General features: G+C 34.7%; 1 protein-coding gene and 1 long non-coding RNA gene across 5 annotated transcripts in view; one reads left to right on the top strand and one right to left on the bottom strand.

Moving 5' to 3' along the window:
• LOC133879675 (uncharacterized) overlaps positions 1–18,464 on the top strand; it is a 96,712-nt gene extending 78,248 nt beyond the window's left edge. For all 4 annotated transcript variants that reach the window (XM_062318353.1, XM_062318352.1, XM_062318351.1 and 1 more), the window contains 3 exons: positions 12,915–12,962; positions 13,086–13,516; positions 17,768–18,464. In XM_062318353.1, the coding sequence (XP_062174337.1) occupies positions 12,915–12,962; positions 13,086–13,516; positions 17,768–18,379 (1,091 nt within the window). In that variant the 3' untranslated portion in view covers positions 18,380–18,464. The remainder of the gene's footprint in view (positions 1–12,914; positions 12,963–13,085; positions 13,517–17,767) is intronic.
• Positions 18,465–19,053: 589 nt separating this feature from the next.
• Positions 19,054–19,457, bottom strand: part of LOC133879500 (uncharacterized) — a 36,061-nt gene continuing 35,657 nt past the window's right edge. Inside the window, exons 2-3 of the long non-coding RNA XR_009902101.1 lie at positions 19,267–19,348; positions 19,054–19,189 (exon numbers count right to left, since the gene is read on the bottom strand). This is a non-coding gene — a long non-coding RNA (uncharacterized LOC133879500). The remainder of the gene's footprint in view (positions 19,190–19,266; positions 19,349–19,457) is intronic.

Genomic DNA, 19,457 nt, shown 5'->3' with positions numbered 1-19,457 from the left:
AGAATGCCTTCAATCTATTTTATTCATTTTGGAATTGAATTTTCGCAGAACAGAACCCTTTCCAATAAGATATGGTTAACCAAATCACATTCGGAGACCATATTCCAATCACATTGGAATCTGTCTTGTTTTAAGTTTAAGGAGTCATATTCCATTCGTTTATGAAATTAACCCTAGGTCATGTCTTTCCTAAACTAGGGAACCTTACATGATTATGTCATATTAATCACATTAGGAGATTAAATTCCAATCAAGTTGAAATCTGTCTTGTTGATGCTTGGGAGTTATATCTCAACCAATCCCTTAAAAAAAATCATCTAAGTGGAAGTATTTTGAGACAATAAAAATTTAAGTTAGAGGTTAAGGTTAGGAGTAGGAGTTAGGGGTGGTGGCAACCCCTTGCGCTATCATCCACCACCTTTACGGTGGTGCTCCAGCCATGGTTTGGACCCATGGTTGGTTGCCCAAGGTGGTCCTACCACCCTACAAACAACCCATAAAAAAATTATTTTCTATTGAAAATCATGCCTCAGTGATCAAAAACACTTTTTGAATCAATGGGCATCAACAAAATAATTTTATTCAATCAAAAACAATTTCGAAAGAAATCATGTGTTCGAGGCCATCAACCTGAAAAAAAAATAAATAAATAAATAAAGAGCTACAAGAACACATGAAACGAACTTGTAAATCGATGCTTTTATGATCCAAATATGTTATAAATACTTTGCAACATATTCCATAACCAAAAAAACAATTTTCTTCGATTATCGATCAAAAGGAATTTTTACAAATCAAGCATGTTGCTGGAATTCTAAATTCCAGTCATGTTAGCACATTACAAACAATTAGAAAAAGTGTATAGAACTGTTCTAAAACACTAATTTGATTTTTTTTTTTTTTTTCAAATGTGTTATCCATGATTTTAACATGCGAAGTCAATCATCAAAACAATTTCTGAACAGTTATAGGCATTATAAAAAATAATAACACAAACAGGTGTTGCTTTAAAAAAATTATAGCAACACTGTTTTGAATGCAACAGATTAATAAAATATTAAACATGCTTCAAACCACTTGGAATAATCCAATCAAGGTCCTAACATGGGAATAGACATGTTAGAAGACCAGGGACAATCAACCCAATGTGGGAAGCACCTGGAAGAATTCCAGACAACAACTACAGACAAACTTCGAAAGCTTTTCATGAATTGCAATAAGCATGACGTTTCAAAAAGTTCCATCTACTTCATGTTTTCTTTGAAGCTGACCCTCATAGCATTTGTTGGACTCTTGTACATCATATGCACAACGGGATAATCTTAAGACAAGAGTACTCATACTTGAATTTTTGGCCACTCTTTGGCTATGGACAATTTTTTATTTCTCTTCTTCTCTCTATAAAACTAGGCTGCCTTGGGGTTTATTTAACCCCAAGTTATGTGGAGTTACACTATTCACAATTGCAATTTTTTTTTTTTTTTTTCTTTTGGGCCTCTCTCCTTCCCTTTATTTCCCTTCTTCTTCTTCTTTTTTATTTTTTTTTTCTTTTTTTCTTCACGGTTGCTTGTGATTATAATTAATTAGTAGTTATTTTATACTTCTTCACAAAAAAAAAAAAAAAAAACAAAAAAAACTCGTATTGGCATTTACAACTTGAGCAAATTTACGGTTGATTTTGTGGGGTGGTTTGAGAAGCCTTGGGTTGTTTCTAATTTTGGGAGTCTCTTAATTTTTATTTGTTAATGAAATTTTGGTAGATGACCGAATGGGTTTTGCAAATCTTGGGTTATCTGTTTTGCTACAGTTTAGCTCCACAAAAGTGTTGTCCATAGATGATTTAGCTGCACTTAATTCCGATTTGATTAAACTAGATATTTTTGTATAGTTTTCTTTGTTAGTAAAAAAAAAATCCGTTCATCGATTTTAGTTTGTTTTGGTGGAATCTATGCCGGCAAATAAAAGGTTTTATTTGGTGTTTTTTGGTGGAGATGAGTTTTTAATTAAAATGAATTTGCCATTTTAAAATTAACATAATGTAATAATATGAAATTTAAAATTATGATTTGCTATGTATTTTTCATAAATATGTTTGATATTGATATAAGGATATTATATTTATACTTATCATTGGCAAATATAATTGTTAAAAATATGACCGTTAGAAAAATGACCATTTAAAAATTATTGCGTTAGAAAAATGACAGATTTAACAAAACGACTGTTGAAAAACATGACAATTAGAAAAATGGTCATTTGAGAAAAAAGAACCATTGAAAAATTTGTGTTAGACAACTAACTGTTTTAAGCAAACAACCGTTGACAAATATGATTAAATATGACTGTTTGGAAAAAAAAAAAAAAAAAAAAAAAAAAAGGACAATCAAAAAATACGATAATGAAAAAAGTAATAAAAAAGAATATAGAGTTAAGAATAGATAATCGCATATATGGTGCTTTTTAAAACCCATTAACTAAATTAGATAAAGTGGGTTTTGGTTATCTATTTCATATAAAAATTTACATAAGCCATTGGATTTTACATATCTAATGATGTTTTTCTCTCCTTTTCCAGTTGCCTCTTTTATGTTGGCTTGTGTCAAAGACTTGTCATTTTTTCGCATTTGTCATCGAGCCAAAAATTTTGGTTTTTGTTTTTCAAATTTTTTCCCTTACCTTATCTTCGCCACTCATTGGCAATGATGTTCGCAAGTGACTCTTACAAAGGTTGTAATGCCCCACCTTTTATAAAAATGAGTAAGTGAAAATTTTTCAACTTCCACGTAACGTTAGGTCATTGACTGAGATGACATTCTCATCAGAGATGTGAGCTGGAAGTGGAATATATTTTTCTTAAAAACTTGGGGATCATAACACATCAGAATTGACTGAAATACCTATTAATTATAAATATGCTAAATACTTTAATTGTATCAAATCAAATGCCACAAGCAACATATAAACATACATACAAAGCCTATTAATTACTATCATCAATCTAAGCGTAATACAAATAATAACATCTGTAAACATATTTAATTACAATTTAACTAGGTATCTAGATGCTAGCTTAGTCCATTTCTTCGTCTTTAGAACCTGCACCAATAAGTATATGATTGTGGATTCTTCCACAATCTCATACTATGATCAAGTGAGTAACTGTTTTCAATAATATTATGTTTACATATTTATTTATTAGAAGAGAAACACAATGTATACTATATCTTTATGTTTATATATATATAAAGCAATGATATGACAGTTTTATATGCAGTCTTAATTATTTTCTGCTTTCGCTCCTCTACTTACAGCCTAGGCTCAGTTAACGTGTTACTTGAAGCCTAGGCTTCCTCACATATAATGTTTATTTTATTTAGGAGGCCTAGGCCTCACCTATGAGTCTACACTCGCCAGGTTTGTATTTATTATATTCTTTTTGGGTATTTCCCCATTCACCATGAACATAGGAATGCCAGTGAACCCACTGTGAATCTAGATCCGCCAGCTTGTTATTAATCAGATTAGTTATGTGACGACCCATTTTTTTTTATACAAACATAAATGGATAATCACAATGACATGACTACTTGTCGCAAAGCCAACATACAGTATGCAGCAGAAAACATAAACCTAAATAGCAGAAATCACATCATATAAATCTATCACAAATTAATTACAACAAAGAGCCATATGACATCTATCTTAAGGCTTAAACTTAACAGTATTTACATACCAAAGAATGGCTATCAAACTATGTGTCACAAACGACAATAGCCATATACAAAATAACTACAAAACATGGACAACCCGTGGTCCATCACATTACAACAGTCGCGTCGATCTTCTGTCGCAATATCCCAATTACTATGCTATGGGTTTATCTTCTACATCTGCTAAACCTGCAGCCAGAGCATCACTACATGCATCGTTGTGAGGTTAACGACATCCGTACAGGTGAAAAGTATGAGTTCACCACCTCTGTACATAATACCGAGGTCTCAGCAGTAATACTCACTAGTGTTTGCAGTGAGCCAACCTTTACATTTTTACCATATGTTTACAATAATGGCTAACTATGACACGATAGGTTTATAAAAGGTCTCATAGCCGAAAAAGTAAACCATGATAATTTGGATAACCAAAACAATAAATAATAATGATTCATGTGACTCAAACATTCCTAAAAATTATAGGACTTCTAATTTACCAAGTGTGTGCAATAGTGTGCAACAAAATATCACAATGCGGGAATTAAAGAGACATATTTTGTTGACGAAGTGGAAACTCAATTAAGCGAAAAACCACTCAGAGGCAGCCAAACCCAAGATATCCACTATTCAGAAGACAAAGTTAGTACACAGACAGTAACACTCACATACCCGATGCAGCGATCATATCTAGCACTCTGACGTGTAACCCAACACCAATGCCTCCCACCCAAGTCACCTACTTGAAGGGGTTTTCAATAGAATCATTTACCTTAGGGCCAACTTCTAAGATAGACTTCAGTTCAGCACAGCAACAGCACTTGACAACGGCTTAAGAGTGAGCGGTTCAACACAATAATTTTAAAATAAACTCTCTATGCTTCTACAGAATTCACTACCAAATTCTTACAATATACATGCCTAGGGGCCTCTATTTATAGGCTACAGAAAATCAAATTCGTGTCTAATTTGAATTTCCTAAGCGGCGACCGGACGGTAGTTGAGAGCATCCGGACGAACAACTATGCAACCGGCTTTCCAAATTCGTACGATATTCTTTCCTAAATAGGGCCACATCCGGACGGTTGCACTTCTGCTGCACGTTATTTCCATAATAAGGCTTGAGCATCTGGATCATAGAGATAGACGTCCCGACAGTTGAACTTCTTTTGCACGACTTGCCTTATTAAGGATAGCGTCTAGACGGGAACCCACATCGTCCAGATGGTTGCAGCTTCTTTCCCATATCTGTGATTGTAAATGAGGTCATTTTCCTTGTCGAACATTGAAAGGCGTCCAGCAGAGTCGTTGAGATGTCCGGACGGTTGCAACTAGGAACAGTTCGAAGGTTCTCGACACAGAAGAAAGTCCGGACGAAAAGTTCTTGTCGTTCAAAAGGATGATGCTTGGACGGTAGAAAGTCCAGACAAAATATCACATCGTTCGGATGGATGCAAGAGATCCAATTTCTTTGTCTTGGAATCTATGCAAAATCTTCTAGAAGTATAACTTTGAATAAGAAGACTCTGAGAATAACTGAATCCCTGTTAAAAAGCATCATTACATGGAAATGGTTTTATCCAACAGAATGCAGCAAATTATAAACCAACAATTCCCATATACAAGCTTTCTGTTCAATTGGGGAAATGCAAGCATACGTGAGCATCTAATACCTAGTTGACACTATGTCTCAGCCTTACGCACATATGAGTCATCCATGCTTTTGGGCATGCCTGATATACGCACATCCCAAACATGTATCGTAAATGAGTAATTAACATAACATCTCGGCCATGGACACATGCATTTCTTCCGTACCTTAGGGGAATAAGTGCCTATGTACATCCCAAAACCTTACATCAATATGAAATGCAACAAATCCATTCAATGTCATACTTCGATCATACGTGAATACATAACACTCTGTACTTTTGGGGAATGCTTGTATTACACACGCACCTAACACTTGCCATCTCGTGAAATCTACTTAACGTCAATACTCGGTCGCACATGTATACATGACATTATGGGCTTTTGGGGAATCCATGTAATACATACACTCCCGCATACATTTTATCTCGTAGTATGCCATACAAACCAGCCAAATATCACTATACAGATATTCCCTATCCCATACCAGGATACATAGGCATACCAATACGTCTAGCACAATCAATCATACATCACAATGTTATACATGCTATTGTTTCGTTTCTGTTTCTTTGCCTACAGGCTACAACCCCCAAGACTTGTTTCTGAGGCTCCAACCCTTTTGTCTCCACCCATTGAGGCTGCAACCCCAATGGCTCATTTTCTTATCCATGAGGCTACAACCCTAGGACTTGTTTCTAAGGCTCCAACCCCAAGGGCTCGTGATTCATACATGACTTCGTTATGCTAGTGCTCCAACACTATGTGTGCGCAGTATTCATGCTATATCACATACAACTCATCATAACTCATGTTCTTTTCACAACTCATTATCAATCATGCATCAATTAACAACTCATTATTTTAACTCAACCCATCATTTTCTCCATTTCAAATTGCATAGTTTATATCACAACCACAACAAGCAATACAACACTTCAAAACTATCTCAATTATACTTCTATTCTCATATTTCAATATTGTTTCCTATTTATCTTCTTTATCACCAAAATCATTTCCGTAATATTTTCCCATCATACTATAAGATATTGAAGGTAAGTTCAAACATATATAATCATCCAAAAATATCATTGGCTTGACAAATCATCATATAATACATTAATCATAAAAATATTTTGGTTTCTCAGTAAGTAAAATACTTATCTTGGCTGCTCGGGTATTAAGCTTCACTAAGTTTCCTAGACAACTCCTCACAATGTGCCACTGTAAAATTATACATTGCACAACACTTAGCATTTTCTAACACTAGACTTACTATTAGCTCTTAAATCGCTCAAGAGATAGACCCATAAAAAATTCATAGAATTTCTAGGGTTCCGTTTGACAACCCAATTACAATAAATACTAACCCATAAGATTTACTTAGGGTTAGACACTAGAAATTACAACTTTAACATATACCTAAAAGGCTAGGATTTTGAAAACTTACCAAAATTCCCCCAAATGCAACCCAACACTTGGAGAATGTTTAGGAAGCTCCAAAACGTACAAATCCTAAAGAATAACAAAGATTAAGCTCAAATATCTCAAGATTTAACCCAAAATCTTAAAGAATAAGAGTTACGAAATTACTTCAAACCAATCGGTAGAAACGTAAATTGGGCTCCCTAGATCATGTTTCTGTGGTTAGATTTGAGTTTGGGGGCTTGGTTTTTCGTAGATATAAGGTTTTCATAGAAATGGTGAAGAGGGGAAGAGATCCGGCGAAAATGAATCCAAAAAGACTCATTCTCACATTTATCTCAGGTACCGTTTGGATGGTCAATGAACGTCCGGACACGTACATTTTAAATCACAAGCGTCCCCAAGAGCGTACGGACAAGTTGCGAACACGGACTTTCTGCCCCAAGCGTTTGCACAAGCATCGTGATGGGTTGCAAACGCAAACCTACTGACTTCATCGTTCCCTCAAGCGAATGGTGACCTCAACATTTACAAAAGGGTCTCGATGGCTTGCAAACGATGCAGCCAGAATACCCATTTGGGCATTCTTTTACTCCCGGACTTGATCCAACGTGTTTTCTAAGCACTTTCTCGACATTTTACTAATTCTAATTATTTAATTATTCTAATTTTACATTTTAAATGTTTAATTAATATCTCGGATATTACAAGTTAAACAGTAAAATATGCAAATTTTACATGCGCAAACAATTAAATAAATATGTATCTGTAATATTATGAAAACTCAATATTATCAGTAAGTATTTTAGAAATACTTATAGTACTTTGGTGCAGTTCTTAGTTCATCATCTCCAATAAATATATATACCAGAAATGACATATTTATTAGTTTCTTTTCTAAACTTAATACACTTATCTTATAAACATGAGTTCCATGATTCTAACCAATCGATTAAAATCATATGATAATTCTTTCTAAGGCTAGATCTATCAAAACATAAATCAAAGTCAGTCAAATATTAACAAATATCCTTGAAATAATAACTCCATTAATATAAATAATGAGTTTTATATTTCGAAAACATCAGGATAGCACAACGGTATAAATATAAATAATCCTTATTTTAATCTTATAAAATATGGGCAATGTAACAACGCTTTTATAAAACATTTATTTGTATTCAAGCATCCCAACGACGTGTTTTATAAATTAAATGCGCCACCTGAAATACCCTATTTTAAAACAACATAAAACACATTAAAACACTTTTTAACTAAAAATAGTAAAAGCTTATAAAATGCACAAAATATAAATTACCCACAAAATATCTAAGATGACTTTTGGGACATTTTTGGAAAAGCCATACACACCTTAGGACCGGTCAAGAGAGAAGAGACGATCCTTTTCTTTTCTCTTTTCTTTATTTTCCATTCCTTTTCATTTTCTCTTTTCTTTTAGGATCCAGAACCTTCTACTTCTTTCTTTTCTTTTCGTTTCTTTTCCTTTTCCTTTTTATTTTGTTAGATCAAGAGATGTTGAGAAGAGAGAACTTCATTTTTCTGGAAGTTTCTCCCCTCTTCTTTACTTCTTTCTTTTTACACACAGAGAAGAGAAGGAAAACAGAGAAGCAAGAAAGAGTTTACCATGGGAAAAGCAGGAGAGGACTTAAATGGTACTCTTACAGGGTATTTTAAAGGAGCTAAGGGGTTGAGACAAGGGGATCATCTCTCCCCTTATTTGTTTGTCATTGCCATGGAAGTGTTATCTCAGATTTTGAAGGAATACACCTCTGCTAGTTCTGGTTTTAAATTCCATTTTCATTGCTCTAAATTGAAGTTAACCCACCTATGCTTTTCAAATGATTTCCTCATCTTTTCTAAGGCTGATATGTCATCTATTTCTATCATTCAAGCTGCTCTTTTGGATTTTGAGCAATTATCTAGTTTAAAAGCTAACCCGGCTAAAAGTTCTTTTTTTTTTTTTTTGTTCGGGTGTCTCCTCTAGTTTGAAGGTTTCTTTGTTGGATAAATTGTAGCTGAAGGAGGGTCATTTTCCTATCCGATACTTAGGAGTACCTTTGATCTCTTTGAAGTTGTCTGCTTCTGATTGTAAGGCTTTGATTGATAGGTTCATGGACCTCAAAGAACCTTTCTTTTACTGGAAGACTTCAGTTGTTATCCTCAATTCTCTATAGTCTTCAGGTATTTTGGTCAGGGATTTTTATCCTTTCAAAGAAGATTATTAGGGATATTAGCCAAAGGTTTAATCGGTTTTTGTGGAATGGGAAAGATAGTGAATTTGCTAAAGCTAAAGTAGCTTGGAGTGATGTTTGTTTTCCTAAGAAAGAAGGGGATCTTGGCTTGAAAATTTTAGAAGTTTGGAATAGAACTTCTATTTTGAGGCATATCTGGAACTTACTTGCTTGTCCTGGTTCTACACAGGTTGCTTGGATTAAAATGTACTTGCTAAAACATAGGAGTTTTTGGAGTGTGAACATTCCTCAGGATTGTTCTTGGTGTTGGAGAAGGTTACTCAAACTTTGAATGTTGCTAGAAACTTTATTTTTTTTTAAGTTAGTGATGGTCAAAATATTCATTTGTGGTTTGATAATTGGTATCCTTGTGGTGTGCTGATAGAGAGGTATGGTTTTCGAGTTGTTTATGATGCTAGTAGTAGGCTAAAGTCTAAACTTTCTTCTATTTTGAGTAATGGGACTTGGTGCTGAAAGCCGGCCAGGTCTAAAGATTTGGTTGCTATTCAAAGTCGTCTACTAGAAATTCCTTTGGGCCCTATTGATAATCTAGTGTGGAATGTTGCTCGAAAGGGTTCTTTCGTGAGTTCTGAAACCTAGGATTTCTTGAGGGATAAGAAAGTTGAAGTTGAATGGTGGCATTTGATCTGGTTTTCTTGTGCTATTCCAAAACATGCCTTTATTCTTTGGTTGGCAGTACAAATCCAGTTAACCACAAGTGATCGCCTTCTTTTTTGGGGTTTTAATGGAGATTCTCATTGTGGGTTCTGTCATCATGTTTTTGGAAGTAGAAATCATCTTTTTTTTTTAAGTGTAGTTTCAATTCAAGAATTTGGAAGTCTTGTATGCAAAGGTGTCCTGGTGTGCCTTGTTTGCTTGATTGGCAAGTTCTGTTGACAGTGGGTTGTAGAAATTGGAAGAAGAAAACCGTGATGGGGTTCTATGCAGGTTGGTTTTTGGATCTGCTGTTTATGGTTTATGGAAAGCTAGGAATGTCATTCGGTTTTGTGGTGTTCCTAGTACTAAGGAGCAAGTTCTTAAGAGGATATTTTGGGAAGTTAGAACCCGACTTTCTGGAAAAGGTTCTTTTAAGAAGTCTAGAGAAAACGATCTGATTTGTCAATTTTGGAATTTAGATGTCTCTATTTTGAACTAATTCTAGTCAGTTGTTTTAGCTTCTTGTTGTTTTGGTTGCTGTTGTTGTGAGCTACTGTTAGCCTTGCTGCAGTTGCTGTTTTATGCAGTTTGGCTGTTTTGTTTTGCTGAGTTTGTAAACTCTGTTTCGGTGGTTTAGTTGTTAATAATATGCTTACTTATTCATCTAAAAAAAGCAGGAGGCGATGACTTGTTGTAGAGAGAAGGGAAAGTAGAGAGTTTCTACAGCTTTTGGTCGTGGGTTCTCCACTGTTTGCTACTGCTCAAATCACAAAGGAAAGGTGCTGGTTTCCTTTAGTTGTTTTGTTTATACAGCACCGAGAGAAAGAGAGAATTGTAACTTCTCTGGAAGAGAGAAATTGAGAAAGGGAGAAAGGTGATTTTTTTGTAGCAAAGAATGGAAGGACTGCTGTAAACCGAAAAGAGAGATGAGAGATTCTTCATCTTTCTGCAGAAGAATCTGAATTCCTCTAAGAACAATATTAGATTACTGCCCAGAGAAAGACATAGAAAGGGAGAAGAGTTGCAGAGAGATTCTGCAAAGGAATAAGATTGGTGTGCAAAAACCGAAGGAAGAGGCTTCCTATTTATAGACTTCTTCAACGAACCGGATCCTCTTGAGCTAGACTCAATCCAATGGCTGGGAGAGGTTCTCTGCATCTGGGTGATGAGCTATGATGGTGAGTCATCGGAGGTAATGATTAGAGAAAGAGGAGAGGATCGTAGAAGGGGGGCTGTATCTATCTGGGACGGTTGGATTTCCACCGGGTGGCTTTCGATCAACGGTTCGGGTATAGACAAGTGTCCCATGAGCAGATTCGAGAGTGGAAGAAAATCTGCAATTGATAAGATTCTCTTATCATCTTCTAACGAGTGTTTAGGTTCTAACGCAGTACTAATTTTCTTCTAACTAAGTTCTCCTTTGCCTTTCTTTTCTGTAGCTGCTGGGTTGGGTTCTGCATATGCGGAACAGTAGAACAACGAGCATCAATCTGTGTCTTAGTGTGGATTGGGATGGGTACAATAACGTGTAAAAACAGACATGGGCGTTAGAAATTGTGAACGAATTTTTATTTAAGAGTTAACGTTGGCTGGGTCCATGTAAAATCAACATGGGTTATTATCTTATCTTTATAATTATCTGTAGGTATTTTATAGTGGGTCTTTCTCATTTTTAATTTACTAAAGTTATAACTTAAACCCGTTTGAGTTTTAGTTCGTTTTATTATTAATATTTTTTTTTTAATAATATTATTACATTGATAATATTATTATACCAATGATTTAATAATAGAATAACACATTAATCATAATCTATACTAGATATATTATATCAAATAATATTATGCCAAACAATATTACACTTGTCTGCAAAAGCCCTCTCCTAGATTTAGCAGAGGTTTATATTAATGTAGAGGTTTCTTTCTGTTTGTCTAGGTTTTTGAGCAGCTATATTTTGTAATGGTCTTCATCTATTTTGGCCTGGGTGGAGAAAACTCTCACCGCGATGTCTCTGACTTGGTGTATTAGAAATTCTTTGATCTCTTTTAATATATTAAAAGGGATTTCTTCAAAAAAACAATATTACACTCAATAGAAATATTACAACATCAATTAATATTATAATATTAATATTATTATAACACCAATTGAATTCATAATATTATTATACCAATTAATTAGTAATGCTGGATGTGAATTTTCATCCAAATCAGAGGTAGTATGTTTCACAGGTGTTTTCGCATCCTTAACAAAGTCCAAAAATTATGATATTTGGAGGGTAGATAGAGGATTTCAAGTACAGTTTTCTAGTTTTTGAATTAATTAAGGCAGAATTCATTTAACCATATTTTCGTCCTACCAAAGTTTAAATTAAGTCCATTAAACTTTTCTAGTGGAATTAGAACTATAAACGTACTTTCAATGATGATGAATATTTAATCTTATAAGTATTCACATATTCCTTTATATTATTATTGGGCCTTATATTCTAATTGAAGACGTCATATTTTATGTTTTAAAATTTATGGCACTAAAACAGTCGAATTCATGGATTTTCATCGTGGAACTCATCAAGGTATTATTGGATGTGAACCGTGATAACGACATGGCTTGTGATGATGATGTTCGAAGGAGAATTCAAACAAGATTTCGAACGGAAGTAGGTTAGAAAATGTCCCTCAAATGTGAGTCAAACGACGAGTTGTATTCGAAGTGGCATACAGATGAGCATAGAATGTGTAAACAATGAAGCAAAAAAAATAAATAAATAAAAAATTGTGCAAACAAAAAATTCAGCCCTTTTAACAACCTAGAGTTTTCTTCGATTGTTTGGTCCTTTTTCTGGAATTCTTGAAATTCAAAAAAGAAGATGTGTTCTTCTTTTCCTCTCGCTTTAAGCTACACCATTGATTAACTTATCGATCAATTAATAAATTTCTATCCAGCCACAACGGATGTTAATTCTATGTATATGGTTCAAAATATATATCAAGTTAAATCTAGTATATATAAAGATTGCTAATATCACATAACTGAATAATTTGAGGTTGATTAGATATTATCGACCATCTGATCCATAAACTCATACTATTAATTTGTTAGAATAAGTAAAATTATAATTTTTAACACTTATACGTACATTGGTCTGTTTTATTTATTAATTTCGTTTTAGTAATAATTTTCTAATGTGTATGAGTGACCAAATTGCGTTTTTATTTTGCAGTGCTAGCTCTATTGCACAAGCCATTTTCAAATCTCCTTAACTTCTTGGGTATACTACGTCAATTCAATTAATACCATACATTGCTTAATTTCTTGAGCCTAGCTTGTTTTTTTTGAAAAACAATTATAGTTTCATTTAGCTAAGTTGCCATTGTTTGGATCATTCACACAGGAATCCAGCATTTATATGAAATGAAGTTAGTTCATGCACAGTCCCATGAACTTCTCGATCTCATGTGCAAAGAAGTATTAAAGTCAAATGAAAACCAATGGAAGAAAGGTGGCGTATATGATGCCGTCACCCGTTCTGTCGAGAAAGGGAATTTTCAATATTTTTTTGACATAATCAGAGCAATTCCAAATCTTATATGGACCAATATTGATAAAGACATAACATCCTTATTTTCACTTGCTGTCCTATATCGTCAGGCAAACATTTTTAGCCTTATATACCCGCTTGGTGTGAAGAAAGCTATGACATGTTGGATTAATAAAAAAGGCAATAGCATATTACATATGGCTGGGATGACAGGAGCTTCGATTGAACTTAATCGAATCCCAGGCGCAGCTTTACAGATGCAAAGAGAACTACAATGGTTTAAGGTCATTTCTCTCTTTTCCAACTTTTCTCATATACTTTTCACTATTTTTTTTTTATTTTTTAATTCCATATACTTTCACTATTAGCTGTTAGGATTAGTAGCCCAAAATCAAAATTGAATTGGAATTTTTTTTAAAAAAAAAAAAATTATATATATATATTCTTATTGTTTTTGGTTGAAGCATATATTCATATTGTTTAGGTGCTTTAGTTATAATTAATACATAAAATATCTAAATCACAAGGTCAATATGTAACGTCCCTCTTCAACTGGGTATGGGAATGGAGATATATATATATATACACACACACTTCTTAACACTTATTAAACATGTTTTAAAGCTGTAATAGCCATGAACTTATCATAACTCTGCAATTAAGTGTGCTTATGCGACGGTAGTACTAAGATGAGTGACTTTCTTAAAAGTCTGGTTCGAATGAACTAAAAATAAACATTATTGTATCGTTAAGGATGGGTCATTACACGATATAACTTGTAAATTTGAGTCAATAACAAGTGATAATAAAATTAGGCATTTTATTTGCAATGAGTATAACATAATATTTATATGTGATATAATGATTTGTCTTGTATCATTAAAGTTGAGACTTCTACTTAATTAGCATGTTTATGAATTGAGTTGGACCACCGTGAATATGAGTTCTACAAACCGATGTCACTTGAATGCATTTCGTAGACAGGACCGATGCCTTCAAGTGACTTTCTAAAATTATTCACCTAGACAGGACCGTGTTTTAGCATCCCTTACAATATTTTATTGGGATTTTTCTGATATGAAAATGATATTCCCTGCTCTTTAGGTGCCGCCATTCCTACAGCTCCATGCTCTTTTTGATCATTGCTATTTCCTTTTATTACATCCGCACCATAGTTTTCTTTTTAAATTAATTAATTAACAGAGGCAGGTTTAAGGGTGAATTTACAATGTTACGTCAGCGTAACAAAATAATAGTGAGATAGTGGTTTAATTGACGGTGTGTTAATCCTTTAGATTCCATTCTCTTTAGTTTTTCATCTGTAAATGGAAGTATTAAATGCTCTTTTAAATGACTCATTACAAAGACTTTTCCATTTCTAGAGACTTTTTCATCTCTGGAAATGGAATTACTAATTATAATTAATGCCCACCCCTAGAAGTAGGTATAACCGTGTAATCATGTGAAGATGAGACCGCAGCTGTGGTACGGTGGTTAGGCCACCGGCGTTGTGCTATGGGTAGCGGCTAAGCTGTGTTTTCCGGCCCTGTTCCGGCAAAACCAACCCGTAGTTTTGTTCCCTTAGCTCATTAGTGTGCAACGAAAATCAGCAAGGTAAATTCTATTTCTTTAGCTTTTGGGTATTTGATTTTGGGGATAAATTCTGGTGATTTCTCTTTGGGTGATTTTTACAGCAGATTTGGGGTTTTTGATGTTGAGAATTTTGAAGGGTTGATTGGGTGTTCTCTTTCAGTTGTAGTTGACTAATTGATTGAATTTCTGGGTTTGATTTTGGAGGTTTTGTGGCTGATTGGGTACTTTCTGTTGATGGCCAATGATGAAGAAGAGTTTAGTGTTTCAGTGATTTTGATGGTGTATTTTGTTGTGTTGATCAAATGCTCTGAAACAAAAGTATGGTTATTTTTCAAGTGTAGGACCGAATGGGTGATAAAATTCTAATGGTGAAGATTTAGTGGGTGGGGTTTGCAATATATATATAGCAGATTGGATTGAATTGGGTTATTGATTTTGAGATTGAGTTTGATGTAAATTCTCGGTGGCTGGTTCTTGGGTTGGCTTGTGGTGGATTTTGGAGCTTAATTTCTTTCCCCTGTTTCGGCGATTGAAGGTTGATTTGGGTTGTTGTATGGCTTAATTATTCCGCTGTTTTGGCTTTCAATTAATTGTTGTTTTGCCGGGTTGTGTTGATGACTTGAGAAGATGGGTTGTCTTAAGAGTCGAAGTTATGGCTTTGAAGGATTCATGGCTGAATGGAGGGATGATTTCTTTGGGTACTCTATTTTTTAAAGCTTTGAATTGATGATATTGTTGTGGTTTTAGTTAAAGGACCCGTGAGTTTTGATGGGTTGTGGGTTTTGGTGATGGCTCTATTTAGCCGTATGATTTGAGGATTGTCTCTTTTATATGGGCTGGTTGTGTGATTCAGCTGTCAAGGTTGAACCATGGCCGGTTATGACTTGAGCTATAGGTATTTTGATTGAGCAATTCATGGTATTTTTGGGTTATTAATTGTAGGGGTTTTCTCGATGGCTAGCCGATTGTATGAGTATAAGGTGTTGGTTTTGTAGAAGAATTTCAGTAATGGGTAGCTTGAGTTTGAGTAGGTATTTGTTTTGTTTTGCGGTTTCAAGGGTTTGACCTTAGCATTTCAGCCTTCCTGAATCTGAGATCTTTTCATACAAGCATCAACTAGGACATCCTCCTTAAAGGCAATGAATGACATGAAACGTGGCGGGTGCCGTTGTGCGGCTCCTTTTCATGGCTGGAACACCAGGAAGCGTTTGTGTAGGCGCTGAGGTCAGGTGTCCCTTTCCCTTCACGGGCGATCCTTTCGCTTTCTATCCAGCAGTTCTACTCAATTTGATTGCTTGGTGAAAAAGCCTTTATTATTTCCTCTGCATTCATAAACTACTCTGCTTTGCTCATAAAGTCTTGGAGATTTGGCAATGAAAGGCACAGCTCCTTTTCAAGGCTGGACCACCATGAAGTGTTTGTGTTGTTGGTGCCGAGGGCAGGTGTCCCTTTTCCCTCCAAGGGTGATCCTTTCCCTTTCTATCCAGCAGTTCTACTCAATTTGATTGCTTGGTGAAAGCCTTTATTATGTTCCTCTGCATTCATGAACTACTCTGCTTTGCTCAAAAGGCTTGGAGGTTCGGCCATGAAAGGGCTACATGGCCAAATATGTCCGAGTAGGTTGGGTAGGACCACCTTCTGATCTAGATCATTGACTGTGAGAAGCAAGCCATGAAGTCCTTCAGAGGTTCTCATTCTTTCTATTTCACAATAAGCAAATATTGCCAGTGGGGTTTGATGGCTACCAGATATCTCGAACCGGGCATCCTGTGTGTTCCTGGATCATGTGGACAATAAACCAAGCAGTTGGCTATATATCCCATAAACGGCGCCAACTGTTAATATAAATGTTACGCAGGTGGCCGACAACGCTAGAACCTCCCGAGACAGAAGGGTCACAGTGGTCACCCTGGCGGGTCGTCAGTACCATCTCCGATGCTAAAGTTTGTGATTGAGTAAGGAGAAAATGAATTCAAGTAAGTGAAAGAGAGAGATGTTTGAGAGTGTTTGAGAGCATACTTGTGTCCAGTCCTTCAATAACCTAAAATAGGCCAAATTTATTTTTGGTCGTACGTGTAAGCAAGGCATATATGATCAGTCGGCCTTGGAGCAGGGCAACATCGTTGTTTGTGACATGCCATTAATTTAATTAGACATTTCATAGTTGCTGCATATATTTTATTACTTACAAATTTTATAATTGTAGACTCTGCACAAAATATGCTACCGTTTTATATGCTGTAAGGAGAAGGGGCTGATTAGGTATTATGTCATTTGAGGAGATATGCAAGGTACCTAATTGGCAAAGAATTCTTCCTACATGAATGTTAAAAGTCTAAATGGGGAGTAGGATCCTAGATGCTTCCTAGGAACACAGAAGAAATAATAAAAAGTAAAGTAAATAAATTTTACGTTTGTGGGATAAAGTAAAAAAGTTTAAAGTACATATTTAAACGATTATACCCACCCTCTTATAAATTTAATCTTTTGGATAAAAAATGATTTAATATCATTCTATCTTCATAATTCACTTTTCATTTCAACTAATTATTTAACGTATTGAACTTTAATGTTAATATTTACTATTCCTACATATAGGGTTAAATTCTGTATCTATACTATTGTGATCGACCAATAAGATATTTAGTTTTTACGTTAGTAGCTTTAATTTTTTTTGGAAAATTGCACTTACCCAAATTGAAATGTACCTTTAAACTTTAAAAAGTTGCAATTGACTTTAAATTACCTTGCCCTTTCACTTAGCACCTTCTGTTAGAATTTTCTCTTAAAGGGATACATAGTTTCAGGGGTCAATTGCAATTCTTTAAAGTTTGGGAAACATTGTAATTTAGGTGTAAGTTTAAGAGAGTAAGTGTATTTTTTTTTTTTTTTTTTTTTTTTTGGATAAGGTGGGACTTATACGATTTAGTTCAACACCGCAGGAAGTGGAGAGTATGGTCCAACCCCAGATTAAGGAATCTTTCAACATTGATGATTTCACTCCTAGGCAATTGTTTACGAAGAACCACAAGGACTTGATGAAAGAGGGAGAGAAATGGATGAAGGGCACAGCAACTTCTTGTACAGTGGTAGGCACTCTCATTGTTACTATTATGTTTGCTGCAGCTTTTACTGTTCCAGGTGGTAACAATCAAAATACTGGCTTCCCTATATTCTTGGATAAAAGATTGTTCATGCTCTTTATAATATTCGATGTCTTGTCGCTCTTTTCCTCCACAACTTCTGTCGTGATGTTTTTGGGAATCCTAACATCACGCTATGCAGAAGACGATTTCCTTGAATCCTTGCCAAGAAAGATGATCATAGGACTTTCCACTCTTTTCTTTTCCATTGCAGCCATGATGATAGCCTTTTCTACTGCTCTTTTAATTATGCTACAGGAACAATATTCATGGATAATCATTCCTGTCATTTGTTTCGCTAGTGTTCCTGTCGCCTTATTTGTATTGATGCAATTTCCCCTTCTTGTTGACATGTTCAAGTCAACTTACGGACCAGGCATCTTTGATAAGAAAATAAAGAAGTGGGTATAACATTATTCATTTTGCTGTATAATGTAAATATTTTCCACGAAGAATTGGCATACTAGCCAAAACTAATAATTTATTTTTTCTTGAACAGATGACTAATAAATCTTCAGTTGGTTCATTTTACCTATTTGTGATTCATCCGGCCGGCTTTAGACCAATTATCATTATATGTTTTTATTATTTATTTTTCTATTTATATTGTTCCAAATATGATATCTTTGAGCAACACAAGACCTCATTCAAATACTGCTGATTCATGGTAGGTGCCCCATGTGGCTTGACTTGGAGGTATACTATAAAAAACTGAGTTTTTAGGAACTGCATTTACTGATATGTCAGAGGGTTTGACACGTCACTAACTTTTAGTGACATGACGTTAGTGATGCTTTTTCAACGTCTCGAAACTCGAAGTCGCTAAATTTTCGTTATTGACATGTCAAACACTTAAACATTAATAAATTTAGTGACATGGCAAAAATGACATTCCACTATGTGGTGACGTGTCAATTTGTAACACGACACTAAAATTCCCATATTAAAAAAAATAAAAAATAAAATTATTATTATTATTATTATTATTATTATTTTAGTGACATGTCAATTTGTGACACATCACTAAATTCCCATATTAAAAAATAAATTAAAAAATATTATTATTACTTTATTGACGTGTTGACTAAAGTGCATTTAAAAAAAATCCCAAAAAAAACACCCTCATATCCTTATTTTCACCAGCCTAGCCCCTGCACACCAAGCAATGCAATGCACTCCCCCTAGAGTCATCCTTTATATCGACAGTTGAGGTCCTGATCTCTGCAGACAGTGAATGTTATTTTCTATGAGAATTAGAAGTTGACTGTATGCTTAAAATATTACACAATTACACTTACGGAAGACAGAAAATATTACTCTTCTCAATAGCCAATCCATTATTTTTCAAAATTTCTGCTATGGTAACAACCGTGGCAATAGCTGCAAATATAACAAAATAAACACATTAACAGATGCACTGCTGCAATGAAGTACTAAGATCGATTTGTCAATTCAAAAAAAAAAAGCATTGATAACATAAACATGAATT

This window comes from Alnus glutinosa, chromosome 10 (genome assembly GCF_958979055.1).
Source record: "Alnus glutinosa chromosome 10, dhAlnGlut1.1, whole genome shotgun sequence".
NCBI lineage: Eukaryota > Viridiplantae > Streptophyta > Magnoliopsida > Fagales > Betulaceae > Alnus > Alnus glutinosa.
Note: the sequence above shows the minus strand (reverse complement) of the source record. Positions and strands in the feature narration are given on the sequence as shown.